The 25,667-nt window shown below is 37.2% G+C and overlaps 3 protein-coding genes across 11 annotated transcripts; 2 read left to right on the top strand and 1 right to left on the bottom strand.

Moving 5' to 3' along the window:
- Positions 1-709: 709 nt before the first annotated feature.
- On the bottom strand, positions 710-6,453 carry LOC126917467 (WD repeat domain phosphoinositide-interacting protein 3). Of its 5 annotated transcripts, none has more exons than XR_007710966.1 (8): positions 6,246-6,453; positions 5,369-5,542; positions 5,031-5,288; positions 4,755-4,956; positions 4,453-4,676; positions 4,239-4,363; positions 4,119-4,159; positions 710-1,048 (listed from the first exon to the last, which is right to left on the bottom strand). XR_007710966.1 is itself a non-coding variant. In XM_050724366.1 (8 exons), exons 2-7 carry the CDS (start codon positions 5,539-5,541, stop codon positions 4,257-4,259), a joined length of 900 nt encoding a protein of 299 aa, XP_050580323.1. In that variant the 5' UTR covers position 5,542; positions 6,246-6,395; the 3' UTR covers positions 3,676-4,159; positions 4,239-4,256. The 5 variants fall into 5 exon arrangements, 4 of the variants coding, with proteins under 4 accessions (XP_050580323.1, XP_050580322.1, XP_050580320.1 ...); XM_050724366.1 differs by lacking the exon at positions 710-1,048 and having other exon boundaries at positions 3,676-4,159; positions 5,369-5,463; positions 5,528-5,542; positions 6,246-6,395; XM_050724365.1 differs by lacking the exons at positions 710-1,048; positions 6,246-6,453 and adding an exon at positions 5,597-5,613 and having other exon boundaries at positions 3,676-4,159; positions 5,369-5,463; positions 5,528-5,542.
- On the top strand, positions 965-3,322 carry LOC126917474 (uncharacterized). Of its 4 annotated transcripts, none has more exons than XR_007710967.1 (6): positions 965-1,087; positions 1,188-1,362; positions 1,489-1,574; positions 1,643-1,778; positions 2,307-2,579; positions 2,643-3,322. XR_007710967.1 is itself a non-coding variant. In XM_050724383.1 (5 exons), exons 1-5 carry the CDS (start codon positions 1,007-1,009, stop codon positions 2,495-2,497), a joined length of 669 nt encoding a protein of 222 aa, XP_050580340.1. In that variant the 5' UTR covers positions 965-1,006; the 3' UTR covers positions 2,498-3,322. The 4 variants fall into 4 exon arrangements, 2 of the variants coding, with proteins under 2 accessions (XP_050580340.1, XP_050580341.1); XR_007710968.1 differs by lacking the exon at positions 2,643-3,322 and adding an exon at positions 1,943-2,110 and having other exon boundaries at positions 2,307-2,512; XM_050724383.1 differs by having other exon boundaries at positions 2,307-3,322.
- Positions 6,454-6,493: 40 nt separating the features above from the next.
- Positions 6,494-13,063, top strand: LOC126917471 (rRNA methyltransferase 2, mitochondrial). 2 transcript variants are annotated; one of them, XM_050724378.1, is made up of 2 exons: positions 6,494-7,153; positions 12,855-13,063. In XM_050724378.1, the coding sequence occupies exons 1-2, from the start codon at positions 6,712-6,714 to the stop codon at positions 13,046-13,048; spliced, it is 636 nt and encodes a 211-aa protein (XP_050580335.1). In that variant the 5' UTR covers positions 6,494-6,711; the 3' UTR covers positions 13,049-13,063. The 2 variants fall into 2 exon arrangements, with proteins under 2 accessions (XP_050580335.1, XP_050580334.1); XM_050724377.1 differs by lacking the exon at positions 12,855-13,063 and having other exon boundaries at positions 6,494-7,819.
- The last annotated feature ends 12,604 nt before the right edge of the window (positions 13,064-25,667 follow it).

Here is a 25,667-nt window from a genome sequence, read left to right as displayed (position 1 = left end):
GAGGTAAAGTCGCGCTTTGTGCGTCGAACGCACACAGACGGGCATCCCTCTGAATTATCGTTCGCTCTCGATAGCTTCTTAAAGAGGCTACCAAAACTGGAGCAACATATTCTCATGGCAAGTTCTCTATTCTTCGTGTGATTCCATTTCATTTGACAATCGCATCTTTCGCTTTCGTCCAGGCGAGAGACAGTGAAAGTTATCGATTTTCATTGTGAACTACGTTTCGGCGATATTCCGTGCTCCTTTTTCCGCGAGGTGAGTAACGACATATCGCGTCACGCGCTTTCCATTCGAAAGCGACGAATCTTCAACCTGGAGCGCGACTGCATTCTCGATCGAGCCTCGCACTTCCTCTTTCTGTTTCTTCTTTGTTTTTTATTATCATGGTATTATTGTTATGGCTGTATGTATACCGCGAACACCATGGTACGTGATAGTTACCTTGTTTGTAATCTCAGAGAGTTGCGCTTTTCTATTTAGAATATTAATTCAAAGGACTGCTGCGATCATCGTAGCGAACTTTTATATTTTGTATGATAGTCGATATATTTGATGCTCCGCTTGATAATTGGAGACTTTGGCGAATTCTTCATCACACGGTACAGAAATCGGTATACAAATGTTGAACGATGTTTCTATTGTTATTTTCCTTCGTCGATGTTTGCATCTGATAAAGATTGAAAGATTTTCAGTGATAGAAGGCAGCTTCGATATTTAGATTGTATTTATTGGAAGAGAAAGAAAGGTATAGATTTCACAATCAAAAGTACACAAATTTATTACTACGAATATTAGTTGACTATGAATTGATGGCATGTTCCAAGTAATGATTTCATTGTAATTGATTGTGTGTTGATTTCTTTGAATGTACTCAAATTTGTGGAAAGTGGAGCTGTCTCTTTGTCACAGGACCCGCTTCAATCGTTGGATGTAAATTTGTATTATTTCTATATGTTTTCAGGAATAATAATTGTACAGCGTTCTGTTGAAAAGAATAGGCAAAATGAAGGTGGGACTGTTGAAGAATTTCGTGCATTATTTTAACCTGGAAGAAGGTACAGTGTTAATAGCAGTATTTCAATTGGTAAATATGATCTGTCATTTAATTATTACCACGGTATAAGAAACACATAAGAAATTAGCATGCATTAAATTATATTAAATTACTTCATTTTTTAACACAGCTTATATCAGGATTCAATATGGCATTTTTCGTATTGGCATTAATACACACGATGGGAATTCAAGAAATGGTGGTAAGGGACACAGAGGATGCTCTAGAAAGAGAGGCCTTAGAAGATATATCGTCTAATCATCTAAATACTAAGAAAATGGATATGGCGCACCATAATGCAACTGGTGCTTACGATATAATCTTACAAATATTTTATATTCTATTACTTTCGCCTAATTATTCATTTAACTGTTTATCTCTAGTATTCGTTCGTTATACAGCAATTTTAAAAATCTTTTACACGTGTTTAGAAACGGTGTACTCGATATACTGCGGTCTGGTGATCACAGTGATACATTTTATTTCCACTGTCCTGCTGTTGTACGGTGTGCTGGCGGTAATTACAGTTTACGTAGTCATTCTCGAGAATAATTTCGTGGTAAGACAAGTTGTTTCTTTCGGTAGAACAATCGCCACTTCATGGCGCCCTGGTTGGTGGTCATGATGACGATAATATCGGCGTTGACAATTTCTGTGTTCGTGGTAGAACAAGGCTGCCCGTTTATTGCTACGCTCGGAGGCAACGCTGATATTTGTGAACGTAAGTTGATAAACGAACGAAGCAAGCAAATTATTATAACAAATACTAAATTGTTATATCGGTGCGTATAAAACCCTTAAAATAACTTCTACATAATTGTACGTAATCTTTCTACCGATTACCTAATCTCAATATTTTGTGTTCGTATGAACTGTCAACTTTAGGTTATAAAATTATTCGAGTGCTGCTCTTATACTTTTGGAATACTTATGTATTTATATACTATTCTGGAATAATTGATCTAAATATCTAACGAAATATCTATCTAAATGATAACGAAATATTCCACAAGTGCAAGATTGGATATATAAGAATTATATATGAACAATACGGTGAAATTTTATTTTATTATTTCCTATAGACTTTAAGACATGCATTCACTTGTTAATTTCAAACTTTTGAAAGACGAAATTTCATATGCACCAATTTAGTATATTCGTGATATATCTATCATCGATCAAACATTTCTACCATTTCGCAAATTTCTGATTTATATCGTTATTGAAAGTTGTTTTTTTCTTTTTCCAGGTATAATCGTTTTACTCGTTGCGATCAGTAATTCTTACGTGTGGCTCGTCGTGTACAGCGCTTATAAGAGTCTCGAGACTAAGAAAGGACTGACCCACGTTCTTCATGGCGTTAAGAAAAAGCCAGTAGTTCCAGTCGTGAAAAAATCGAAAGCCGTTAAGGCAGACGCGAATAAACCTTTCGAGGTTTAAAGATTACTAAACAAAGATATAGAGATAGCGACAGAAAGTCGGATTTATTCGTTACAATGAATGAGAAAGGTTGCGTTCGATGGTAAGAGCTCTCGTTATCGGGAAGTACCTTTCAAATGACAGTGTTTCTTAAACAAATTTTAAGATCACCCTCGGTCTGCCAACAAGGCCTACGGATTCAATCTTGTCATGTGAAATGTTGTAATCCAGTCAAATGTCAACGTGTTCCGTTTTTGACGATAATTGAACAAAAGCAAGGAAAGACAAATGAGAAAGGTACGGTAAATTTATGTTAGAAAAACACTGTGCATCTTATTTCTATACATAACACGATGGAGACGTTCCATTTTACAAAAGCTTAAAATAAATCTGCAGTACAAAAAGCCTGCTTCGTATTATTATACGTGTTATTGTTCATATATTATGATTAATTGTTGAGCTTCGCGTTGTTTTTTAATGATATCTTGAAATTTCAAACAACGCACAGAGATGAATAATTACAATATTCCTAATGTAAATCTAAACTGCATATCGAAATGCGATGACGCATATATCGTAATATAATATATATATATTATATATATATATATATTTTTTTTTTTAATTTCAAACCCGATATCATGACAAATTGTAAAATATTTTTAATTCAACAACGACTCTAGGTTAAAAAGCTTTGGTTTAGCAACGTGTATTCTCTTTCTGTAAGACTGAATTTTAATTACTAGTGTTGCGTAAGACTTTTCATCAAATTTCGCATAATATATACATATATGTATATATACGTATATATATATATTACAAAACAAAAAAAAAAAAGAAATAAAATACATGCTTGCAACTGATCAATATTATTATATTTTATTATAAACAAATACAGCGTTTCGTCTCATGATCATTTTTATTTTATATTCGATCCCAACTTCTTTGTGACACTACAAACTTCATATTTTGTGGTAATATTTCAATAATAATAACTAAATGTAGTTATTTCCTGTGTATATGTATATTAAATGTATGAAACGATAAAAATAAAAATAAAGGTTATAAAACTCGATTACGTTATACACGTCTCATTTTTTTAGTTGGTTAATTATCGAATTCGATCAATAAGTAGCCAAATTTCATAGTTTTACATTAATTCGTCAACATTTATGATACAAAATACGGAAAATACGGAATATATTTGAACATCGTATATTTTCTGTTACATTAAATGAGACATCTGTAATTTTATAAAATAAATATAAAAAAATACGTATGATTTAATTGCTGAGCATAATGAATAAAAAATTGTTGAATTACTTTCTGAATGATATTCCTTATATATTTGCATCAGCGTTAGTTAAAAGATTGTTTAATTTATGTGTAAGAAAATTACTTTTTACACTGACACATTAAGCAAAACTCATAAACATTGAGTTCTTCTCTTTGCATGTAACATCTAAGAACGTATAGTTCCATAAGTAAACATCTCAGAAATAGGCCTTCTAGCGCTCCTTAAAGTTCTTTTTATATTATATAGCACAATTCTGCACAGTGGATATAACACCAACAAATAATAGTACTTTTCATTTGGTCCTCTACCATATAATACGACTTCAAATAACAACACAGTACTCACGTTCCATATAAACTATTCCATGTGATCTCATCCAATGAATACTGAAAACATAATGTTAAAGATATATATTTTTATTTAATCACTTCATAATTAGTATATACTAATCAGTGTATAGTTTACCTCTTCCTTATTTTCCAATCACATTTTGTCATCTGTTAATTCAAGGAACTGTGCATAAAAATCTTTCGTACATTCACCTTTATTGTTAAACACAAATTTATAATAACTACCATCTGCGCATATTACTGTAACAACAAAAAAACCATTGTTATGTAAGAAATCATTACCATGCTATATATGTACATTTCTGAATATATTACTTTATAATACTGACCTATAATACTATTGTTATCAGTTCCAAATGCACACATACATTGTGGACCACCTGGAACTTGAAATTTACAAAAGCTCCAGCTGGAACTAAAGTATTTTGGCAGGAAAGTAGCAGATGCTAAACTAGATTGACGATTTAATTTTTGATCTTCTACAGCAAAAACGTGTACAGTTCCATGATCACTTGCTACACATAACCAAGTTGAATCGTGGTTGAAATTAATGCTATAATAATATAAATTTGAATGGTTAATATTTCCTTAATAATATATAACTGTTTATAAAATATTTCGTTTTAATTACCAGTAAATATTTGCATGATTAGCTCCCCTTCTTAACTCGTTAATCATATTTCCAGTCTGTGTTTCGAATACTCTTATTAAGGTTCCCTTTTCTGAAGCTGTAGCTAGTCTAGTACCTTGTAAGTTTAAAGCTATACATGATAAAGGTGTTTCATGCGCTTCGATATTTAATGGTTGCTTCTCTGTATTAGCCAAATCTATCACTGTAATAGTGAAAGCAAGTTATTTTATAAATTTAAAGAATGTAGAAGACCAAAATTTCTTGCTTAAAATTTACCTTGAACGTGTCCATTTTTTCTACCAGGGAAAGCAAGCAAGGAATTACTACTATTTGGACATAAGACACATAGACCTCTGGGATTTGGATTAGTCTCAAACACGTGAAGTTGCTGAGGATTTTGCGTAAATGTATATACTTTTATAACTCCTTCTAAAATTACTACTATCCTATCTCTTCTTAATTTAACACCCCTTACAGGAGCATTGAACTCTAAAGTAATTGCTGGTGATTTTTTAAGGTCATCCCATATCATAACTGCAAGTTGTATATAAAATAAATCACAAATAATCCGCTTTATTTATTTCAAGATAGAGAAAATATATAAAATATGTTACCTTTATTTGTTGGATACATAGGTTTTGTTCCACTACCAACTAATGCCAAATAGTTACATCTAAATAGCATTTCCACATAACCAAGGCCTCCATCACTGAAATGACGTACTTTTTCTTTTAAAGGATCACAATTATATACTCTGAAGCCATTTTCCATACCACAAGCGAAACATCCTACAAATGGAAAGATTATACGAACAATTAAGATATTCTTATCTATTCTCTTACATTACACAGTTACATTACACAGTCTTTTCCCTTTAAAATCACAATGTGGTATGTATATATATATTCCTTATTTGACACATAGAACACTAAGAAGATAAACCACCACAGTTGAATGATTATCATGGAACTCTTTATGGAATAATATCACATCGTACGATTATACGATATATGTAAAAGAGTAAGAAACATATAAGAGAGATAGAAATGAAATATAAAAATAGATTTTCTAATAATTCAAATAAAACCAATGAGTTTTAAAACAATTCATTATAAACAATTAAAAGGAAATTCTAATAATATACTTGAAAAAGAAATTTAAATAATTAAAACATAATGAATCATACGAATGACTTATAAATAACTTTATAAAATATGTTCAATGCAAAGTTATTATTAAAAATTTGGAATAATTGTACACGAATGAGGTTAAAAAGAAGAAAGTGATAACAAATTCTTTCATTTTAGCCATTTTAAGCAAACAGAGTTCGATGGAAACATATTTTTTCAGGTTAAATTGATATTAATCGTATAGAAAGGTGAAATTATGATAAATTTATTCGACAGGTGTTAGATGCAAAGGTTAGAAGTAAAAAAATAAATTTGACAGTACATGACTGGACTGTCAAATGTAGCACACTCGGTCACGTACCTTGATCCTGATTGAAACCAGCGTAAAGCAAACCGTTCCCGTGAGGATTCCCTGTGGTTAGGTTCATTGTAAATCACTTTTTTAATCGCAACATTCGTTCAAACGATCATTACCCGTGGAATTCTATCACATCTTCGCCGGCAAGCACATGAGATACTTTTTGTAACTACGAAGTTCCGTCACCATCATAGAATCTCTACGCATGCGTATTCATTTGTATTAATCAGCTGATACGTGCTTGAGCCGAATCGTAGTTTACAACTTGTAACTATACAAGATATTATATTCGATCACATTAAGTGTTACAATATTATTTAGACGATATTTAATTTGTATAAGTAATTTTGTGTAATGAATGATCGAATAGTGACTGAATTATAAAAAATAAGAAGACGATTCATTTGTGTATATATATTTTGCATATGAAGCTTTTTTTAACATTGCCAGCATTTAGTTAGGTTATATCATGAAGCGTTTTTCTCGAAATCTTTTGATATTAAGGAACTTGCATAGTTGTACTACATTATTTCGAGAAGTACCAAAAAATTTAAAAGGGAAGAAGCATAGCTCGCAATTATGGCTTGTAAGACAGTTAAAAGATCCTTACGTGGAGAAGGCTCAAAAAGAAAACTATAGATGTAGAAGTGCATACAAACTGTTAGAAATCAATGATAAATTTAAAATATTGCAGCCAGGTCATATCGTAATTGATTGTGGAGCTGCTCCTGGCAGTTGGACACAAGTTGCTATTAAAGCAACAAATGCAAATGCTAAGGAAGATGGTGATGTTGGAACTGTTTTTGGAATAGACAAGCAACCTATATATCCGATCGAAGGAGCAACATTATTGAGTGGCATGGACTTTACCGACCCAGCATCTCAAAATCTACTTCTAAAACATTTAAATGGTAAAAAACCTAATGTAGTTTTATCAGATATGGCACCAAATGCGTCTGGCATAAGAGACTTAGATCATGAAATCATAATACAACTTGCATATACTGTTTTGAAATTTGCTTTACAAATTAGCGAAAGAAATGGATCATTTGTCTGTAAAATATGGGACGGTGGAAAGTCTCAACAATTTGAGAAAGATTTGTTAAAATTTTATAAATATGTAAAATCCGTAAGACCAAATGCAACGAGAGACGAGTCTACAGAGAAGTTTTTGGTAGCTAGGGAATTCAAAGGAATAAAAAGTACATCCAGTAATACAACGTAACATGCAGTTTCTTTAACAATTAAGTTATGTACAATAAAAAATGCTTAATGAATAAAATGATTTGTAACATAATCGCTTATCATGCCTGGAAGGTTGTAAATAATAACAAAGCATGATATTTTGGTACAGGACCAACATCGAGTGATTTTTATAAGTTGTTCCATTCTGCGATCTAACGGCTCCTACACGACACGACACGACAATGTGTAATATACATCGATATATTTAGCTATAAATAATACAATAATATTTTTATACAGTTACAATTAATACACATTTAAAACGCCGATGACGCTTCTTAATTATGCATTGTATATACAATTTCTCTTAATAAAATTAATATGTACACGAACCAACATTCAAATAGATGAGAAAGAGAGATTACACACCACATCGAAGCATACGTAGAGCAGTAAAAAAGATTTACTGGCCGCGATGTCAGATTCGTAACTTTCGTTTCGTACCTACGTGATAATCACACGTAATTAGATATAATTTCGTTTCGTCGAAAATTCGAATGCTAATCTGATGGATTCTGATACTGATAATAAGAATTTTTCTTTCCGTAATTGCATGCATTCTACCGCGTATTCTTGTACCAAAAAGTTATCGTACGTGTAAAAAGTGGAAAAGAATTATCGCAATAACGGTCGTAAAGCTAAACGACGAGGTGATTCCGATTCATACTGTTCCGAGCATTATCTTCGGAGCGCTGCGCTTGCATAGAACAACGATCAAATCGCATACCGAAAACATTCATACTACATAGATACGTATTTTCGCTATACAATGTAGGTGTAAGCTTCGACTCAATTACACTGGAGAGACATAGAGTGTTGCGATTTTTGCAGATGCAAGTGTTCATTGTTCATTGTAGAATTTAATATGATGATTTCCTTCAGTTATGGTCAATCACATCTTGATGAAAATTAAATAAGTATCAGTACATTCGATCTTGGTTCATACGTGCAGTTGCAATTTGGAATTTAAAAATTAAATTAAAAGAAAATAACAAATATTTAAGTTTCTTAAGTGAAACGAATTTTTTACTTATTTATTAATATTCTTATAGGAAAATGTCACATTACTAGTAGATACGTTTTCATAATGAAACTGTCACTAATTTATACATAAAGTAATTTTAATTAATTTTTTTCAATTGTAATATCCTAAAAGAAATAATCCTGCGTATACTCCTGAACTAAACAAATTCTAAAAAGATTTGTATCAAAATAAGATCGAGACTCGTTTTTTTTTTTTTACATCATAATATCTCTTTACGTTCTATATCAAAATTCATCTCTTTTCTCTCTCTCTCTCTCTCTCTCTCTCTCTCTCTCTCTCTTTCTCTCTCTCTCTTTCTCTCTGCCTTTTTTTAATCCACGTATAAAAAGAAAAAAGAAAAAAACAAATTTCAAGAAAGAAAGTACGATCGCAACAGTTTATGTTTCTCCGTACAAGAGCAGACACGATGACGCACACGGTGAAGCTGTATGGACAATACTTGGTCGCTGCCGGGCAGATTAACGCGCACCTCTTTCGAGAGATTTATTCGTGACAGAGGGATTCATGATTTCTCTGTTCTATAAATGTTCTATAAATAAAGCAAATACCGCTAAAATCAGTCTGATTCGATATACCGGGGTCACAAGCATGTTCTCCGTGAGTTGGTGAACTCAGATTCCGGTGCATATACATATACATAGTACACGGGTATTTTCGAAGATGATCTTCTCATGATTCGATAGGAAATGTCGTAATTTGTAATTATACGAGTATAGAAATGCGCGTTCTCACTATGTCATATTATTATTACAAGCACGCGTCCATATATGAATTTCAGTATTATGAAAACGTGGTATTGATTCTCGTGGTTTGATTGATTCTTTGCGAAGATCCATAGATCCTATTTAACCCTTCTGTGTCATTCTTTATAAAACTTCTTCTTGTTTTTTATATTTTGATACTAATACTATATATTACATCCATGCACGTGCGACTTAATTTAATAGAAACATATCAGCGCAGATGTGTTGTTGACGATGAAACTGAAATTATAGTCAAAAATTAAAAACATATTTTAAAAATAAGCTACTATAATAAATTAGTTGGGGTAAAACGTCGAATATGTCTCAGACCACAAAGAGTCGATCTCAGCTCAAAGAGTTGAACTCAAAAAGGAAAAGTGGTCAGAAGACCATCTTCTTTAAAACTCGTTAACGTGACGATGATAAGAGAAATAATTAATCGATTCAATCGAGACAAATTAATTAATCGACCTTGCGTTTTTCGTATAAGGAATAAATAAGAAACGATAAGAAACAGGTGACAAATAAAATACTGAAGAATAATTTTACGTGCAATATTCGGCGACAAGAGAATAGCGTCTTAAGGTAAATCCAGCAATTTGCTTTCGTACAGTCGAATTATGAATTACGATAACGTTACATATATAGCGTTACTACGTGTAGTTTATACGCAATGTCGTACGCACGTGCCGGCATTTAGGTTCACGAACTCACGAAGAAGATGCTTGTGACCCCGGTAGTAGGGTCAGGTATCATCAATCGTAGTTCCTCCACGAGAGGAAGTTGAGTTAAAGGAAAAGAAACAGATCTAATAAACGGAGAACAATACTACAATTGAACAGTCCTCCGAGTACTGTTGGCCAGTTCTAGTTCTATCTCAGGTGCTATCGAATTCGGTGACATCGTTGTCGTCGATGAAAGAAGAATTAACATCGGTGACACTTCGGTCGAGTTCAAGAGTTGCGACTCTTCGCCCCATAATTCTTGATCGTCGCTAGCGTTCGTTGCTCTTACGTTGGATGTATTCAACGGCGTGGAGAGATCGATCGGGATTTTATAGTCGATCACGCCGGAGAAATTCGTGTCGTTCGTATCGTCTACGAACTCCGCTACGGGAACTATCGTGTCGAGCGTAGACGTGGTATTCTGATCGTCTTCCTCGTTTTCCGAAGGCTCGTCAGAAATAGTGGTGTTCCCAGGGGTGACACTGGGTTCGTTCTCCTCTTCCTCTTCCTCTTCCTCCTCCTCGTTTCCTTCGCTGGTGTTCAGCGTCTGATACAACATAAATACAGATCGGTAAAATTTTAATTCGACCAAGTATTGGATAAAGTTACTTTGACTGTTATGGTTCGTTATTCGAAGCTTGGAATAGTAGTGGCTTGGATCAGGTTTTTTGGAGCAAGGACAACCCTAGCAAGGATGTTCATCAAAGAACAGAGGATATTCAAAGTATTTAAGTTTCAACTATAATTATAACTTCGTTTGAATGTTTTGAACAACCCGCAAGTGCGATATAATCGACACAGAATTTTTAACTATCGTACTTGTTATTATACGTCGATGATCATATTACGAACGAACAAGTAAGATTTTTTCAACGAAAATGAGTCTAATACGGTCTCATCTAGCTCGTACTTTACTAAAATTCTAGCGAAACACGAACGACATTGTTTGTGCTCATTTCGATTGAAAGAACTCGATTCATTTATAGATACCACTCTTACGAGTAAAAAAGCCCCTTCGTTTTATTACCTCCTTCGGTTCTTCTACGTCTTCCATGTCTTCTACGTTCTTCATTTCTATTACGTCCTTCGCTTCTTTTACGCTCTTCACTTCTATTACGTCCTTCGCTTCTTTTACGCTCTTCACTTCTATTACGTCCGTCGCTTCTTCTACGTTCTTCGTTTCTATCGAATCCTTTGCTTTTTCTACGTTCTTCGCTCCTTCTACCTCCTTCGCTTCCTCCACTTCCTCTTCTATCTCCTCTACTTGCACATCCTCTCTCGAAGGAACCACGATCGGTATGTTTATCGAGTGGTCTCCTCTGGTTTCCTCGTGGTCTACCGGAACCGATTTGGTGTCCGTGTCGGAAAACAACGGGATGTTCAACTGCAGCGGGCCACTGGACTTTTTTTTATTATTAGACGACGCTTCGGAACCACTAGCTTGGTTACTATATCTGTTGTTCAATTGTTGCAAAAGGAAACCGATATGAGCTTGAGGATTGATGATCACTCTTTTCACGCATCTGCCCATCGTGTCTGCTCGATATCCATCAGGACAAGCTGGTAGTTCAGGAGCGATGAATACGCTCTTAGGCGTGATTCGTTTAAGAAAACTGGCGGAATCCAAGCTAGAGTGTCCCCCTGTTTGCGAGCCCAGAAGGAGCCAAGCTTGCCAGGCTAGATCGCTCGGCGAGCCAAGATTCTGTGACCTCGATTCACCGGAACTTCTCGATAACGTAGGTAACGACGATGGAGATGAGTCTGTTAGCCTCTTCGTGGACATTGGTTCGCAATACCTAATGAGGCCGGATAAAATGACGATGGCGAGCAGCATCCTCCAACAGGGATGCCTTTGACGCTGGTTTATCACGAGCATATTCGTTTCTGTCGACGAGGTTCCTTGCCGGATTCGTTCGAGGTATCTTGAAGATTCTCGTCTGAAACCTGCTCGTCACCTTCCCCTCGAACCTTGACACACCGGAATCGTCTGCAAATAAGAAATTGAAAATTACGTAACAGAGAAAACGGCAAATTGTAACTTTAGACGATATTATACGTACGTTCGTATAAAAGAAGAAATAAATTTTCCGAAACACAATACATCGAGTTAGGTTTAAAATTCTACGAGCAATTAGAACGAAGCAAGAAATTACGTAGGTATATCGTGTCACAAGGTTTGCATTCAACTTCAGTTGTCAGAGCTTTCTCTCGAGCATTGAATCATCTTCAGCCTCTATGTTAGCCTACTTTTCAACCTTAATAGACACCGTTCGTTCAAATGGCATCTATATACGTTTCGGAGACTTATTTAACGAATTACAAGGTACGAGGTTCTGCTTGGAATTCTAACGAACGGTCTTTAATTGACACCAGATTTTATTCTACGGTAATAAATCTTGGAATATCTAAAAAAACCGATACAGATTTTCTCTCAAATTTCTTTCAAGCGTTCGTACGAAGTTCGCGATACGAGTAAATCTAATACGAGATAAGAGTCCACCGATTCTCTCTACTATCTATAATTTTCCACGTTTAGATAAGTGGATTTAACAGGTAGAAGTTCGTTCAATCGGATACTAATTAAAATCTCGTTCGAACGAATGAAATTTATAGAAAGAAAGTTACGGCGTGTGCCATAAGGAAAAGTGAATTACGCTGTTTCCAAGATTTTATTAGAAACCTGTTCCCTGAAAATTTATGTTTAAGATTAACAAGTGGCCTGTGATTTATGGACAATAATGCACGTACATACGTATATCGATATTTCACTGCTGCCTATACACATGTATACGTTATAATACGTGTCTATACTTGTAGCGAAAGGGTTAATCAGAATGTACTTTCCTCAACGTAGACTCCGCTGATCAAGTTGATATTCGGTGGCGATCGTTAATTTCATCGAACTCTGCGATTCGATCTGGAATAGAGAGAGAGAGAGAGAGCGGATCACGGCAGATGCGGATCGGCTCCGATCTCGAAACGAAACACCGAAAGGAAAGGGTAATTCCATTAGAGTTATTTGTACACGGTGACTGGGTGGATCGATGACTCGTCAGTTTTAAAAGGTATTGCATGCCTGTAGCAGTCTTCGTCTGGTATATGCGATAGAAACTGCAGTCCGCTTGCAACGGGGAAAAGTGAATGCACGCCGATCTGTTTTTACCGTTATGCAGCCACGCCACGATTATGTCTACGCCGTGAATAGGCCGTACAAACACGAGATTCGGATTCACGAACGTGTCAGGCATCCTCGATACCTTGAACAGCGAACAAGAGGAGGAACGTGGGATGGCGCCGTTGGATTGCGTGATCGAAATAAAATTCCATGCCACGGATGATCGATCAATTTCTTCCCCCTTCTCCTCCAACTTGTTTTTGTGTTCTATTACTTTCGTTTTCGTTGTTCTATCGAGTGAAACTATCGATCTCGAGGCACGATAGAAACTGCGTTTGCCGCTGTACGCGGTTAAAAGTCCTCGATACGTGCAACGTGTTCATGGGAAAAAGATATCAAAGCGGAGAAACAACGTTTCGCGATTCCAACGAAATGCTACAATGGATATTCCTGTTGCGTACTTTCCTTCTTCTTATTCTATCGAGTTAAATATCGATCTCGAGGTATGATAAAGGCAACGTCGATACGTGCGGTTGTTGGACGCGTTCTAGAGACACGAGAACGAGGAGAAAGATATCAAAATGCAGAAACGATACAGCTGTTACGAATCTCACGATCGAAACGAAATGTTATAGTTGTACTTTCATTTTCGTTAGTCCACTCGATTCTATCGATGTTAGGATGTGATCGAGATGACATTTTGCTGATTGTTTCACACGTTGGAAAAGTATCGTAGTATTGCAGAGATTAAAATTGTTTCAACTATCTTACTTGTAATAAAACGTTTTGACCACTGGCGTTTAGTTTTGGTATCTTGTTACGCGCGAACTTAAGAAAATACTTTGCTTCGTTATCGACCATGGAGAATAAAATGACAAACGTCAACGTTCTTACGAAACAATTACTTCGTGGCACCGGTAAAAACCTTTTTATGCAAATATTCGTATTGGTTTTTAATATTCTTTCGGCTGTCATATCGATAACGCGTACAAGATATCCTTGATCTTTATAGACACGATGATATCATATCGAGTACACCATTTGTTCTGCAACGTGTCAACCGATTGTACGACGATTTCCAGGAAAAGTGTCTGAATTATTATGCGTCTGAGAAATGGGGAATAATTTTCCAATGGTTGAATTCTCCGACAATAAGTACGAATGATAAGAACATCGCACGATGAAAAATCTATAATTAACACTTTGCATCGTTACGTTACGATCTCCTACGATTCGTATATACACGTGTACGTTCTCCTGTCTTATGACCTTTCTGCATAATGAAAGTTGCATTGAAACAAGGCGTTATAGCAAAGTCGAATCAAAGGTCAGATTACGCAAGGAACCTACATTTTCCCTTGTAATCCACGAATACGGTGACTTCGTTGCGAGATCTTCGAGGTTACGGTCCGTTGTTTACGCGGTGAAAACACTTATCGTCTATTCGATTTAATTTCGTTCCTCCGGATTCTTTGGATCGTCAAATTCGATTTGTATCGTAAAATACTTTGTCTTAATACTATTTTACCTAAAATGGTCTAGGGCCATTTCGCTTTCTCGTTTACGAGTCTCGAATATCCTGCTTCGCAGGGATATATCATCGATCGAGAGCTAACGATCTTCGACAAATAGAATCCGATAGAAAGCGAAACGTAAGTAGTCGTGTTTTTAATTCATGGCACTTTTCCCAAATGTCTTTCCCCTCGCCTTACTAAACGAAGAGATCCATCCAAGTTCTCGATCTTAATTCCTGTTCCCAAATCGCATCAATCCTGCTTTTAATTAAAGAGACACGTGACTCTCATTGTTATAGCAGAACTATCGAAATTGCAAGTTTATTATTTAGTACAGTTTATTTGAAATATTCTGCGATACCGTAGAATATTTCACGATATTATAGAATATTGCGAGATATTTTAGCCTGACTCGCGTTACTTTAGGATATTCCATGGATATTCTTTCGAAGGAACACGACTCGAATCGAGCACCAAGTTCGACAACTACGTAATTCCGTTCTTGCCCTGTGCCAACTCGTTTCAAGGGGTCGAAGTTCAGGTCGAAAGACAAATAAATAGACTAGGGAAGCGAGAACCGACAAGTCGAATACGAATGCTTGCAACGTGAGACATCGGTAACAATCGTTATCACGGTGACTCGGGGTAGCGACATAAAACAGTAGCGTCGATGATAAAACGAAGCTGAGAGCGCATAGGAATTCTTGTTCGAAGATACTCTCAAGTATGTTTCACATTCTTGCACACGGTTATCTAATGACGCGTGTGAACGAACTCTATTAAGGGCTATTAAGGGACTAAGTGCGCTATAACGATGAAAATTTCCTCTATTTAGTCCTGATCTGGTGACGCGCCAATTCTTTATTTTCGATAAACAAGTAGATTCTTCTTTCTTACTTTACGTCAATTATTATAACACCGATTAATGATGGACGAAAGCGAAGAGATTGAAGTTCCACCGAGTATCTCTCGGTCGAATTCCAAGCCACGTTCCCGTCGGATCAGGTTTTTGTAACTTCGAATGAGTCACGCGAAACCGAAAATAACGTCGTAAATTATGCGAACTCGCGTTCGATTTCCGCGTACTCAAACAAATCGGCTCGCAAACGATGATATTGTTCCAGACGATTGCGATTGTATAGTTTACGCGCGCGGTTTGTATATTTTGCAAAAAAGTCGCGTGACCTACGCATGCTCGGTGAAACGTTTACTCGTGCAACGTTATCGTCGAGAGAATGAAAACAGCTTTTTTTAAAAATACGAAGATTTCGCCGTTTGGCGTTTCGGCGGCCAGCCCATTCTTTCCATACAATAGCATTTTCCATTTCGACCTGACTCCTTGGCGAGATGAATTTTCTCGCATGAATTTCCCTCTGGCTCGTTCGTTGAATTCTAAACGATTTGTTTCGAAAAGGATTATCGAAAAGATTACGATATTTAGATAGAATTACTCACGCAGTTGTAAACGATTTACTCGGAAAAGAGTTATCAAAAATGTTCTAATATTTGGAATGTTAAATTGAAAGGATTCGATGCTTTAAGTATCTGTTTAACAAACAATTTTGTAGAACATGGACGTAAACTTTTACAGCTTGCCATGTCGATTACATTTCGTTTAAAAGTTTCTGTCTGAAAATATATTAACTAGCTTTTGTTTGAACAATCCGCCGAAAGTGTGTACGATATTTTTCCTATAGTATTTGTTGAAATGACTCATCTGATCCGTAATAGTAAGCGAGGATCCGCAACCTAAAATAACAAATTATTTATAGATTTGTTTTATGGACGTTTCGTATTTCATTCGGCATTATTTTTCTTTTTCGAATAATTTACAGATTTTCGAATTACTTTAAAGGTGTTTGCGTATTTGTAGGAGATTTAAGCGGTCAAGATTTAATACGAATTTACATAAACAATCGGCGATCTATTCGTACAAAGTTCTTTTCGCGCTTGCTTTTCTTACTTTGCTTTTTCTATCGTTCTTCTTTTCAGTCAATTATACAGACACAAAGGTATTCGAGGCCCTGTTTATAAGCGCAAAGACGACCATTTCCCCATTATTTCGACAAACGGTGCGGGGAAAAAAGGGCCGCGAATCGAGTAAGAAACTCGTAGGATGAACGCGTTCCCTCGTCGCGTGTTACACTTGGAAGCTTTACGATCAGAAGGGAGTATCCGGTCGGAAGGAGACAACTTTGCGCGATCGTCAGCCAGCGGAACCTTAGCGAACACGATGACTCGTGGAAATGGAAGATACTATAAATAAAGGAGAAGCCAGCCTCATAGGAATGAGCAGCACGATCAGATCCCACCGAGAAAAAAAAAAAAAACCAAGCATCGAAATTATCTTTTTTCCGTTTGAATAAAACCTCTGGTCAAATTACTTGAATTTAAGATCGTGTTTATACGAGTCATTGATAGTTACATCGGTTTCGCTCTTAATTAATTTCTGAATATTTCCAATACGCTGTACGCTGTTACAAAATTCTCGATCGCCAAGGATTAAGTTAACTCGAGTAATCCGAGCGTGGTTTCAGACTCATCGATACGCGTCTTTCGATTCCACGCTATGAACCTGTCGACCGCCTGCTTTGTTATCTTTTACCGCAAAGTACGCATACTCGGATTTTACGATGGATTGATTTAATATTCGCGAAACGAATGGACATCTCTTTTTGGTGCGCGTCGAGCGGTTGTTGCTTGGAGGTAAACGATCGTTCGAACGAGGCTTGATTTTTATCGATAATTTATTGGTATGCGGCTACAACGCGCGCGACGAAAGTCTAAATGGAAGTTGAAATTGCGAGAGATGCGACGATCGCTGTACCATTTTATTTATTTCATTGTAACGAATGTTGTGTCGCGTGTTACGAACGAAGAATTTTAATTCAGGGTTTCCGAAGGGTTGTTAAACTTGCTTCTTCTACACGGTGGCATGTTTCCTCTGGATTACGAAAATCCAACAAACGACTTCCCCTGGTACCTATTATCGCGATAAGATAGCCAAGTTACGATACCGCGTTTCCAATTTTCAAAATTGCCGCTCGTTCGAATAGGATCACGGACGCTGTAAATCGGGAATTTCTCAATTCCGTCTACAGCGACCTAACGACTAACGAGCAAACGAACGACCACGGTGATTCACATTCTCAACGATAATTTCAATATTATTAATTTCCATCGGAACTCGTCACTCGCAATTTCCGACGCGATCGAAGAACCTGTTCTTCTCCCCAAAGGTTGGCAAATTGCAAACGTTATCCCTCGGCGACTCGCGATCGCAGTTCACGCTACGCTGCACCAAATCCCCGGAAGAGACCGCAGCTTCCGTTGCGTAATCGCCCGGCAGAAATTTCTATCCGACGCCTGTCCGCGTTCCCGAACGAGGAAAGTCGGTGATCGCGTGCACTTTCTACGCGATGAATGTAAATGTGTTCGATAACCGGTAGCAGTTTCTTTCTTGGCAGAGATCTGGCCAGGTCCATTACTATCCAGCCGTGTTTGTCAATGGCTTAACTCCCCTGTTTTCATTGCTTTGTACAATCGTGTGGATATCGAGAACTCTCTTCGCGCGAGATAACAATATCGCTACTCCAAATTGGTGATTCTTTGAACCGCGCGATTGACAATGCAACGGGTTCCGATAACGTTATCGGTGCGCGCTCGTTTGCACTTGCAACCGGTTCGGGACGTTGCGTTGTCCAACGAATTCTCGTTTTATTCGCTCCGTCTAGCGTGCCTGCAGATAACCGTGTTTGCTATTCACTCCGAATTATTGGCAAAATTCACTGAATCGTTTTTGAACGGACAAAAACTTGGTACGGATAATTTTTATTTATGGAGCGCTCGTCGAAATCGTAAGTTTCCATTCGTTCTTTGATCGTTTGGCAAACCTGTTTGGCTTGTTCGTAACTTCTAACACTCATTGGTTATTCGTTCCAAGTTATTGGTCAAATTTAAAGAATCGTTACATAACCGAAAGAAACTGACTAATATCTTGGTAATAAGCACGGATATCGCCCGATACCGTTCTCGATTTCCTACGAGAATTTTCGGGAAAGTGTTGAAATTTTCATCGAGTGAAAGTGGAGACTAATCGATCTTTCCGTCATTCGGGTCATCGTATTTAAGCGTAGTTTCCGAAGAATTGTAATTAGCTTAAGGAACGAGTCGCACGTTATGATTATCCCTTTGCGAGACCGAATATCGCAAGAGCGAATATTTGTTACCTGTCAAGCTTGCAAATCTAGCACGCGTGATTAATTATTCGAGGATCGAAGAAAAGACAGAAGATGGAAAAGTTGTATAATTCTTTTTCCACGTTACAACGTATCGCAACGAGCCGCTAAATATTTTTAACCAACAACTTCGTTATTTATTACAAATGACGTAAGATGTAAAAGTAAAAGTGAAAAATGACGAATCTCGAGATTTATTCCTGTGTTTACATTTACGATTACTGTGCGTGGATATATTTTACGGCTAATATGGTTTAATTAGCATACATTTGTAAAGCAATTAGTCGTGGAATATTACGTTCTATGTATCAAATATGTTTTCCTAATTTCCTACCGAATCAGGTTTCCGCTTTATAAACTTTCTCTGTGGCTCGTTAAATCATTAACGAAGAACACGCGCGTGGAACACACCGATCGACGAAATTACCGGAACTTAATCAACGGCAGGTAATTATTCGAGTTGATGACGGTGCATAAGTTTTCCAATCCATTTGGTAGACCGTTAAATTACACAAGCTATACCTCGTGTATACGAAACTGCAAACAAAAATTCAACTCGTTATAAATATATTAAAAAGCTCGAAAAATCACAAGATGTTTTATGGATTCTTCGGTCCTTAGAAGATTCTCGTACGTTTCAATTACACGATATTACTCATTCTGTGATATCACGTATTTCAAAGAGAATTTTCCAATTTCTATCGATATACGTCGAAACGAGAAGACGATCTTCCAAATCCTCAAATTCTTTTCAAAATATGCTACGTCTATCAACAATTAGCACCAGATACATCTAAAAGCATCGAATTAATTTACGCATCTAACGCGTCAAACGGAGTATTGAATTTTCGAGTTCGACTTGAACAATCGCAGGTAGTACGCGCGATTTAATTGTAAAATAATAGCGTCGTTTCGACGACAGAGTATTACAGTTCCTTTCGTTACTCAAACATCGATTAAGAAATGGTAAAGTGTATCGTGGCGGTAAAATTTTTTCATCGGAGCTGGTTAGAGCTCGAGATAGGTACGAACAAATATCGAAATTTATCTGTTTAAAGTCTTTTAGTAATTCGTATATACTTACGAGAAGTGGAGTATATTTATTTTACGTCGGCCGGTAGAATCGATGGAACTAACATTTACGTGCTCCGGAATCTAGATGCGTTAATCATCGTCGAATAACAATCGAATGGCGATCCCTGGAGAATTCAGCGTGTTCGACGAAATTTCCAATTTTCGAAGCGTAGCCAGAGCGTTCATTTTGTTGTTTGAGCAAACACGAGGGTAGAAACGGTAAAATATGCATGAGAAGTGCGTTTACCGATATTAGATATGGTCTTGTGCACTTTTCTTCGCATCACGATCATAAATTAGAATGGTTTCTACGTTGTAGTGTCTTTTTTCCTCTGATCGATCAAGAATTTTAATCGCCCCAATTAAAACTTATATATGTGTTCATAGTTCGATATTAATCGCGGATATTAAATGTAGCAATTTATGCTTCATAGTATCACCTCTAATACCGTTTCGTTTCCTTACAAAAGCTATACAAACGGTAGCCAAACCGGTTCAAATAAATCAAAAAGGCGTGGTTCGCTTTTCAAGCTAATTTCTCTGGTCTAATTGTTTCGGAATTTTCTATCATTTACGACGTACGAGTATCGCCTAGTATTGCGATATATTCGTCCCTTTCCTTATCTGCAAGATCGGCGCATCGACGTTATACAAATTTAGTATACGATTAAAATTTAATACAAATACGAACTTCATTTATTCCAACTAAACTCTAGTTGGTATTCGTTAAGCGAACGTTTGCCGATTGAAACAACGATGATAAACTGTATTCCAAATGCAAAGTTGGTTCAGTCGCTGCATGGCATATTGTTTTAAAGCAAATGACATCGAATAAGAATTAATATCGGTCGAGACAGGCCGCAAGGGATTAAACGGCCTCGAGATGAGCAATGCAGACGGTGCGGTGTCTTCGTGAACTTTCGTTCCTCACGAGGCCAACATGTCATGCCTCTCGAATCTACAATGATTCATGACAGTCTGACCTCTCCTTAAATAACTTTTTACCACGAAGTGTTCGAAAGGACAGGTGATTTCAGTGAATCCTGTAGCTCCGGTGTACAAATTGCGAAACCTAATTGTCATTGATCGCGCGAATTCATTTACCTGTATAATGATCTTCCTTTCGGTTCTTCTTAGTATTATGGTAATTTTAAGCGAAGGATGCGAATCGATAACGATCTTCGATGTACGATATAACGCTCGTGTCGGTTTCTTGTAAGTTACGTTTGAACATGTTGAAATCAAAAATCAATGTTTTTGTAAACAGGTTTTTTATTTTAAATTATATATTAATATTATACATTATACGCAAGTTTTGTTTATTATCGAATCGATCAATACTTTTGAAAATTATAGTATCGTAAAAATAAAGAGCGATGGAACGCATTTTCGATATTTGATGGTTCTTTTTTTTTTTTTACAAAAACGAAAATTTAGTTTGCGAAGCTTAAAGATGAGAATTTTATAAATTTCTCACAAAATTCGTTAAATTTCGTTGTCTCTTTTAGTTTCGTGGATGGATAACGTTTTAAGTAACATATTCGACTGTAGTATCATTCCCACCGATAACGTTTTACAGCAATACAAGCAAAACCCATTAGTGTTTTCAGGATTAGTCGGTAATAAAGCTTTCACTTCCATTAAACTCATCCACTTTTGACTGTTTTTCTATTCGTTCGTCCGATTTCTTCGTATTTAATCGAATGCGAAAACAGGCTGTACACGATATTCGTTAACGATATTGTCTTTTTGCTAGCTTCTATAAAATAATTTCCAAGAACGAGTAAAGTTGATTAATCCTTGGACAGCGTAATAAAATTACAGAACCGTTCGGCTGTTCTAAATACCGATCTTTCTTCAAGATCAAAGCAAATCGCGCGAAGCGTTAATTCAATTACGCGTAATATTAATCTTTGTGATTTACATAGAATTCCTTGAGATAACGCGAATGCTTTCGAAACAATTTCACTGAGTACATATATCGAACATTCTCTGGTCCAAGGAGGCTGAGAATCGTACATACTCGCGTTCGCATATAGCGTTAGTCACCTGTTACTTTTCCTCCAACTATTTGTCTTTTCTTTTTTACCTGATCTAATATCAGTTTATTTACCGCAGTACTTACATAACATACTACGAAAGCTATTTACACATATCCGTATCCCCGACGAACGAGCAGTTCTTTTCTATCAGACTCTACGTTTCATTTTTGAAATCTCGTCATGAAGGCTTCTTCAATTCTATCCACGAAGATACGAATTTGCATAAAAATCCGCAAACTCGTCGATATAGGACGAAGAGCTAAATAAATAAAAAGGATTCGATCGCTTGGTTCCGAAAGAGCGGCTGACCAGGTCGAAGGAAGGAAAGAAAATTCAAGCGTTAAGGGATTAAGCGCGATCTCTGATCTTACAATTAGACGAATTCCTGTAACCGATGCGCAGAGGACGCGTGTTCGGCGTGCATACACGCGATCGACCGGAATATGTACGCGCAGTCGGTAGAACGCGAGAGTAGAAGCCTTTCGAAACGACGGTTCTAAGCACATTCCACCGGATTGTAATCGCGGCGTTTCTCGGCTGATTAGTGAACCAGCTACTCTTGGTTTCTCTGGCCGACTAGGTTCTGCTCGATCGACAGCCGGCGATCGTGTTCTAGTTCCAGAAGATATTCGAGGCAGAATCTTTTTCTTTCTACTCCCCTCTCCGCCTTCTTTGCATTTTTACGGACTTCAAAGGCGCCGTTCAGTGTGTGTGCGCGCGTACCTACGTGTGTACGTACCATGTGAGTGTTCTTTTTTGCTCTCTACTCGTCGTCGGCTGCGTTCAACGCGAGCTTCGGCTCTCTGTGGGATGCTTATCGGTCTTCGAGTAGGTTTACGGCTTGATAGCTTTTTGTAGTGGATCGATCGATCGAATGGTAGGTGGGCCATTAAGTGCTTGCGAGTTGTATTTAATACGATTGAGGTAGTTTCTATGGCCAATCTTTGGCGCGAAGGATTGGCTACTCGTGTAGATTGGTACACGTGTAAATAGCGTTTAAGGGAAGTCGTAGATAAAGCAATTCCTCGATCGATGGTTCTCGCGCTCGATGCTTTTGAATCGGATCGATTTTTTATAACGATTACCGTGCCAGATATCGTTCGAGACAATCTTTAACGTATCGTAAATAAATCAAACGTACGACGTATGATCGTTCGAGTGCGAACGTAAACACGCTATACGATAGTAGTAACAGATTTCATGTTTCATCGCGCAATTGTCACATGTGCGGAAAATGTGTCAATGATAGGACTGAATCGATTACGTCGCGCGGATGATCTAGAATCGTGCCTGATCGAATTCCATTAAAGACGCGTTACTTAAAAAGGAGTTTCATTAGGTTAATACAGCGCCTTATAGATGCTTTCCGCGCCATTTCCAGAAACAACGTTTAAACCATAAAAATTCACGTCGTCTTCGATCGCAGTATGTAATTCCTATCCATAGTAATTGGTTCGAAGATAGTTTGCGAACGAGCGCACCAAAAGATGCAGTAACGAAAATTAATAGTAATAATAATAAAATAAATTGAAAGAGAGATATACGTTTGACACGAAAAGAAAAAGTATCTTTTTCTAAAAATATGTTTTAATAGTTTTCTGCGCAGAATGCTAGTTGTTAAATATCGTACGAAGGAGAATGAACGTTCGCGTAGAAAAATAAATCGGAAGGTTTATAATCGATGAGAAGTTAAATATTTTTTATACGCGTTCGTAATTTTAGAAGCAAAGTTCCCTTCCCCTGAAAACAATTTCGGTGAGCAATCGTCTCGAAGACCTTCGTAGATTTCCTACACAGGCATTGGCAATCTGCCTAGGGCACGCAACTTTTTTCCGTGCACTTGACTTCCTGTTTGTTCGATCGTTTATTTTCTCTGCTAGGGCGCCACATCGGAACCCTTGTAGCGCCCCTCGAGATAAACGAGCTTTATGGTGAACCTGTACTACTTCTTTGCTCCCCCTTTCTCGATTAATTTCAGTCTCGCTCGCGCGCGCAAAAACTTGCCTCGAGATATGACTATTAATACGTTCGTTTTTCTTTTTTTCTTGGCACATTTTTCCCGATAGCATCGATACGCGATACCTGAATTCAGGTTCAGAGTTCAACGAAAGAAATAATCGAGTAACTAATTTTCGACGTGGCACGAAAAAACGAAAATATTTAAGCCACTGTTCTGATGTACAGCGAACAAGTTTTTACTTTATTCTATCCGAGAAAAATGCTACTACGATTCTTATTCGCAAAGACAAGTAAGTAATATTACGAAGTTTAAGTTTCCTACGTTCTTTCTTATTACCCATGCGAATGTTAAATTTTTCAAAATCGCGAATCGAGTCGATCACGTCGCAAGTTTTACAACTTTCGTGCTAGTCCTTTGATATTAGCTGCGTTACAATTAATGATTACATCGACAGTAAGGAAGTTTATGAAATAAATAAAAATTTCATAATGATCCGACTTCCAGTTTCGCTAGAAAGTAGCACCTTCGTATTAAGGCCCTTTAACTTTTTAACTTAGCTTCTCAACTATAAGTGAAATTTCGTTTCGACAAATGTATTTCGGATAAAGGAACTTCTCTCGTACCATCTTTCCATCATCCATATCGAGCCTCTGCAACCCTGAACTCGAGAGCCGGCTCTCATAACCTTCACATTCGTCTTCGTACTCTTATCACCACTTTGTAACCATGAAATCGACATGTTCTCTCTGTGCCATTATCCTTAAACTGGTGGTAAGAAATCGCGGAATGGCGAAGGCTGGTCGCGAGATCGCATTAATCGTGTCCACGATAGCACGGTTTTTTCCCTTTTCCAGTGGCCCCCTCCTTCTCCTCCTGTTGGTGTGTCGATGTCGCGAAGAAAAAGCACCAGCGGCCAAGTCCACGTACTTACATACGGGACAGAGGGAAGACACCGCGAGGAAAGAGAGAGGAAGAGAGAGATTCAGCGGGGTCAATGAATCTGATCTGGAAAGCGACTGTTGGTGGCTGAGCTCGTGGGAGCCAGCGTAAAGGAACTACGCAGCCACGACCTCGAGGCCTCCTCTCTCAGAGGCGGCAGCTTCTTCTTCTTCTTCTTCTTCTCCTGCTTCTTCTCCTTCTTCTTGTTATTCTTTTTATTTTTCACCGGTCGCTGCTAGTATCGCGATGCCTCAGGATCATGTATACTCATACAGTACCGGGCAAAACGTCTTAGACCACCTACTTTTACTAGCCTCGTAGCAATCTGGTTTATTTTCTCTATTTTGGCGACCACGACGATATCCATAAATCAATGTTGGCTTTAATTGTTCGTCGATTGACGATTCTGATTCGCGATGATAAATGCGAATTAACAGACAGGAAATAGTTGAAAAAATCCGCTTATAAAACGCTTAAGGCTAACTTTACAAGGAAGTTTAATTATACGTGGAAATAAGTGTACAAAAATAACTATAATTAGACTGCGGATATTTATGTAAATTACTACTACTTTGGTACGCGCAGATTTTTTTTATCCGCTAGATATCGTAACTACGCCGTTGATACTCTGTATATCTTTGCCTACTACGTACATTCTGTACGTTTCAAAATTTCTCACAAATACACGAACATCGACAGTCCTTCTTACGATGAATGGCACGGCCGAACACGATTCACGTTGCTCAATCGAGAACACAATGACTGACCTGTCCCTTGCCCTACCT

This window comes from Bombus affinis, chromosome 6 (assembly GCF_024516045.1).
Source record: "Bombus affinis isolate iyBomAffi1 chromosome 6, iyBomAffi1.2, whole genome shotgun sequence".
In the NCBI taxonomy this organism is placed as follows: domain Eukaryota; kingdom Metazoa; phylum Arthropoda; class Insecta; order Hymenoptera; family Apidae; genus Bombus; species Bombus affinis.
The sequence above is the reverse complement of the archived record's forward strand: the minus strand, read 5'-3'. Positions and strand labels throughout refer to the sequence as shown.

What these genes read in the sequence shown, in the direction of transcription:
- LOC126917474 (XM_050724383.1), top strand. Translation starts at nt 1,007, where the DNA reads ATGAAGGTGGGACTGTTGAAGAATTTCGTGCATTATTTTAACCTGGAA. An exon ending in GGCGCACCATAATGCAACTG is followed by an intron (nt 1,363 to 1,488) that starts GTGCTTACGATA and finishes ACACGTGTTTAG; the next exon opens with AAACGGTGTACTCGATATAC. An exon ending in CAACGCTGATATTTGTGAAC is followed by an intron (nt 1,779 to 2,306) that starts GTAAGTTGATAA and finishes TTCTTTTTCCAG; the next exon opens with GTATAATCGTTTTACTCGTT.
- LOC126917467 (XM_050724363.1), bottom strand. Translation starts at nt 6,312, where the DNA reads ATGAACCTAACCACAGGGAATCCTCACGGGAACGGTTTGCTTTACGCT. An exon ending in AAAAAATGGACACGTTCAAG is followed by an intron (nt 4,957 to 5,030) that starts GTAAATTTTAAG and finishes TCACTATTACAG; the next exon opens with TGATAGATTTGGCTAATACA. An exon ending in AATCATGCAAATATTTACTG is followed by an intron (nt 4,677 to 4,754) that starts GTAATTAAAACG and finishes ATATTATTATAG; the next exon opens with CATTAATTTCAACCACGATT.
- LOC126917471 (XM_050724377.1), top strand. Translation starts at nt 6,712, where the DNA reads ATGAAGCGTTTTTCTCGAAATCTTTTGATATTAAGGAACTTGCATAGT.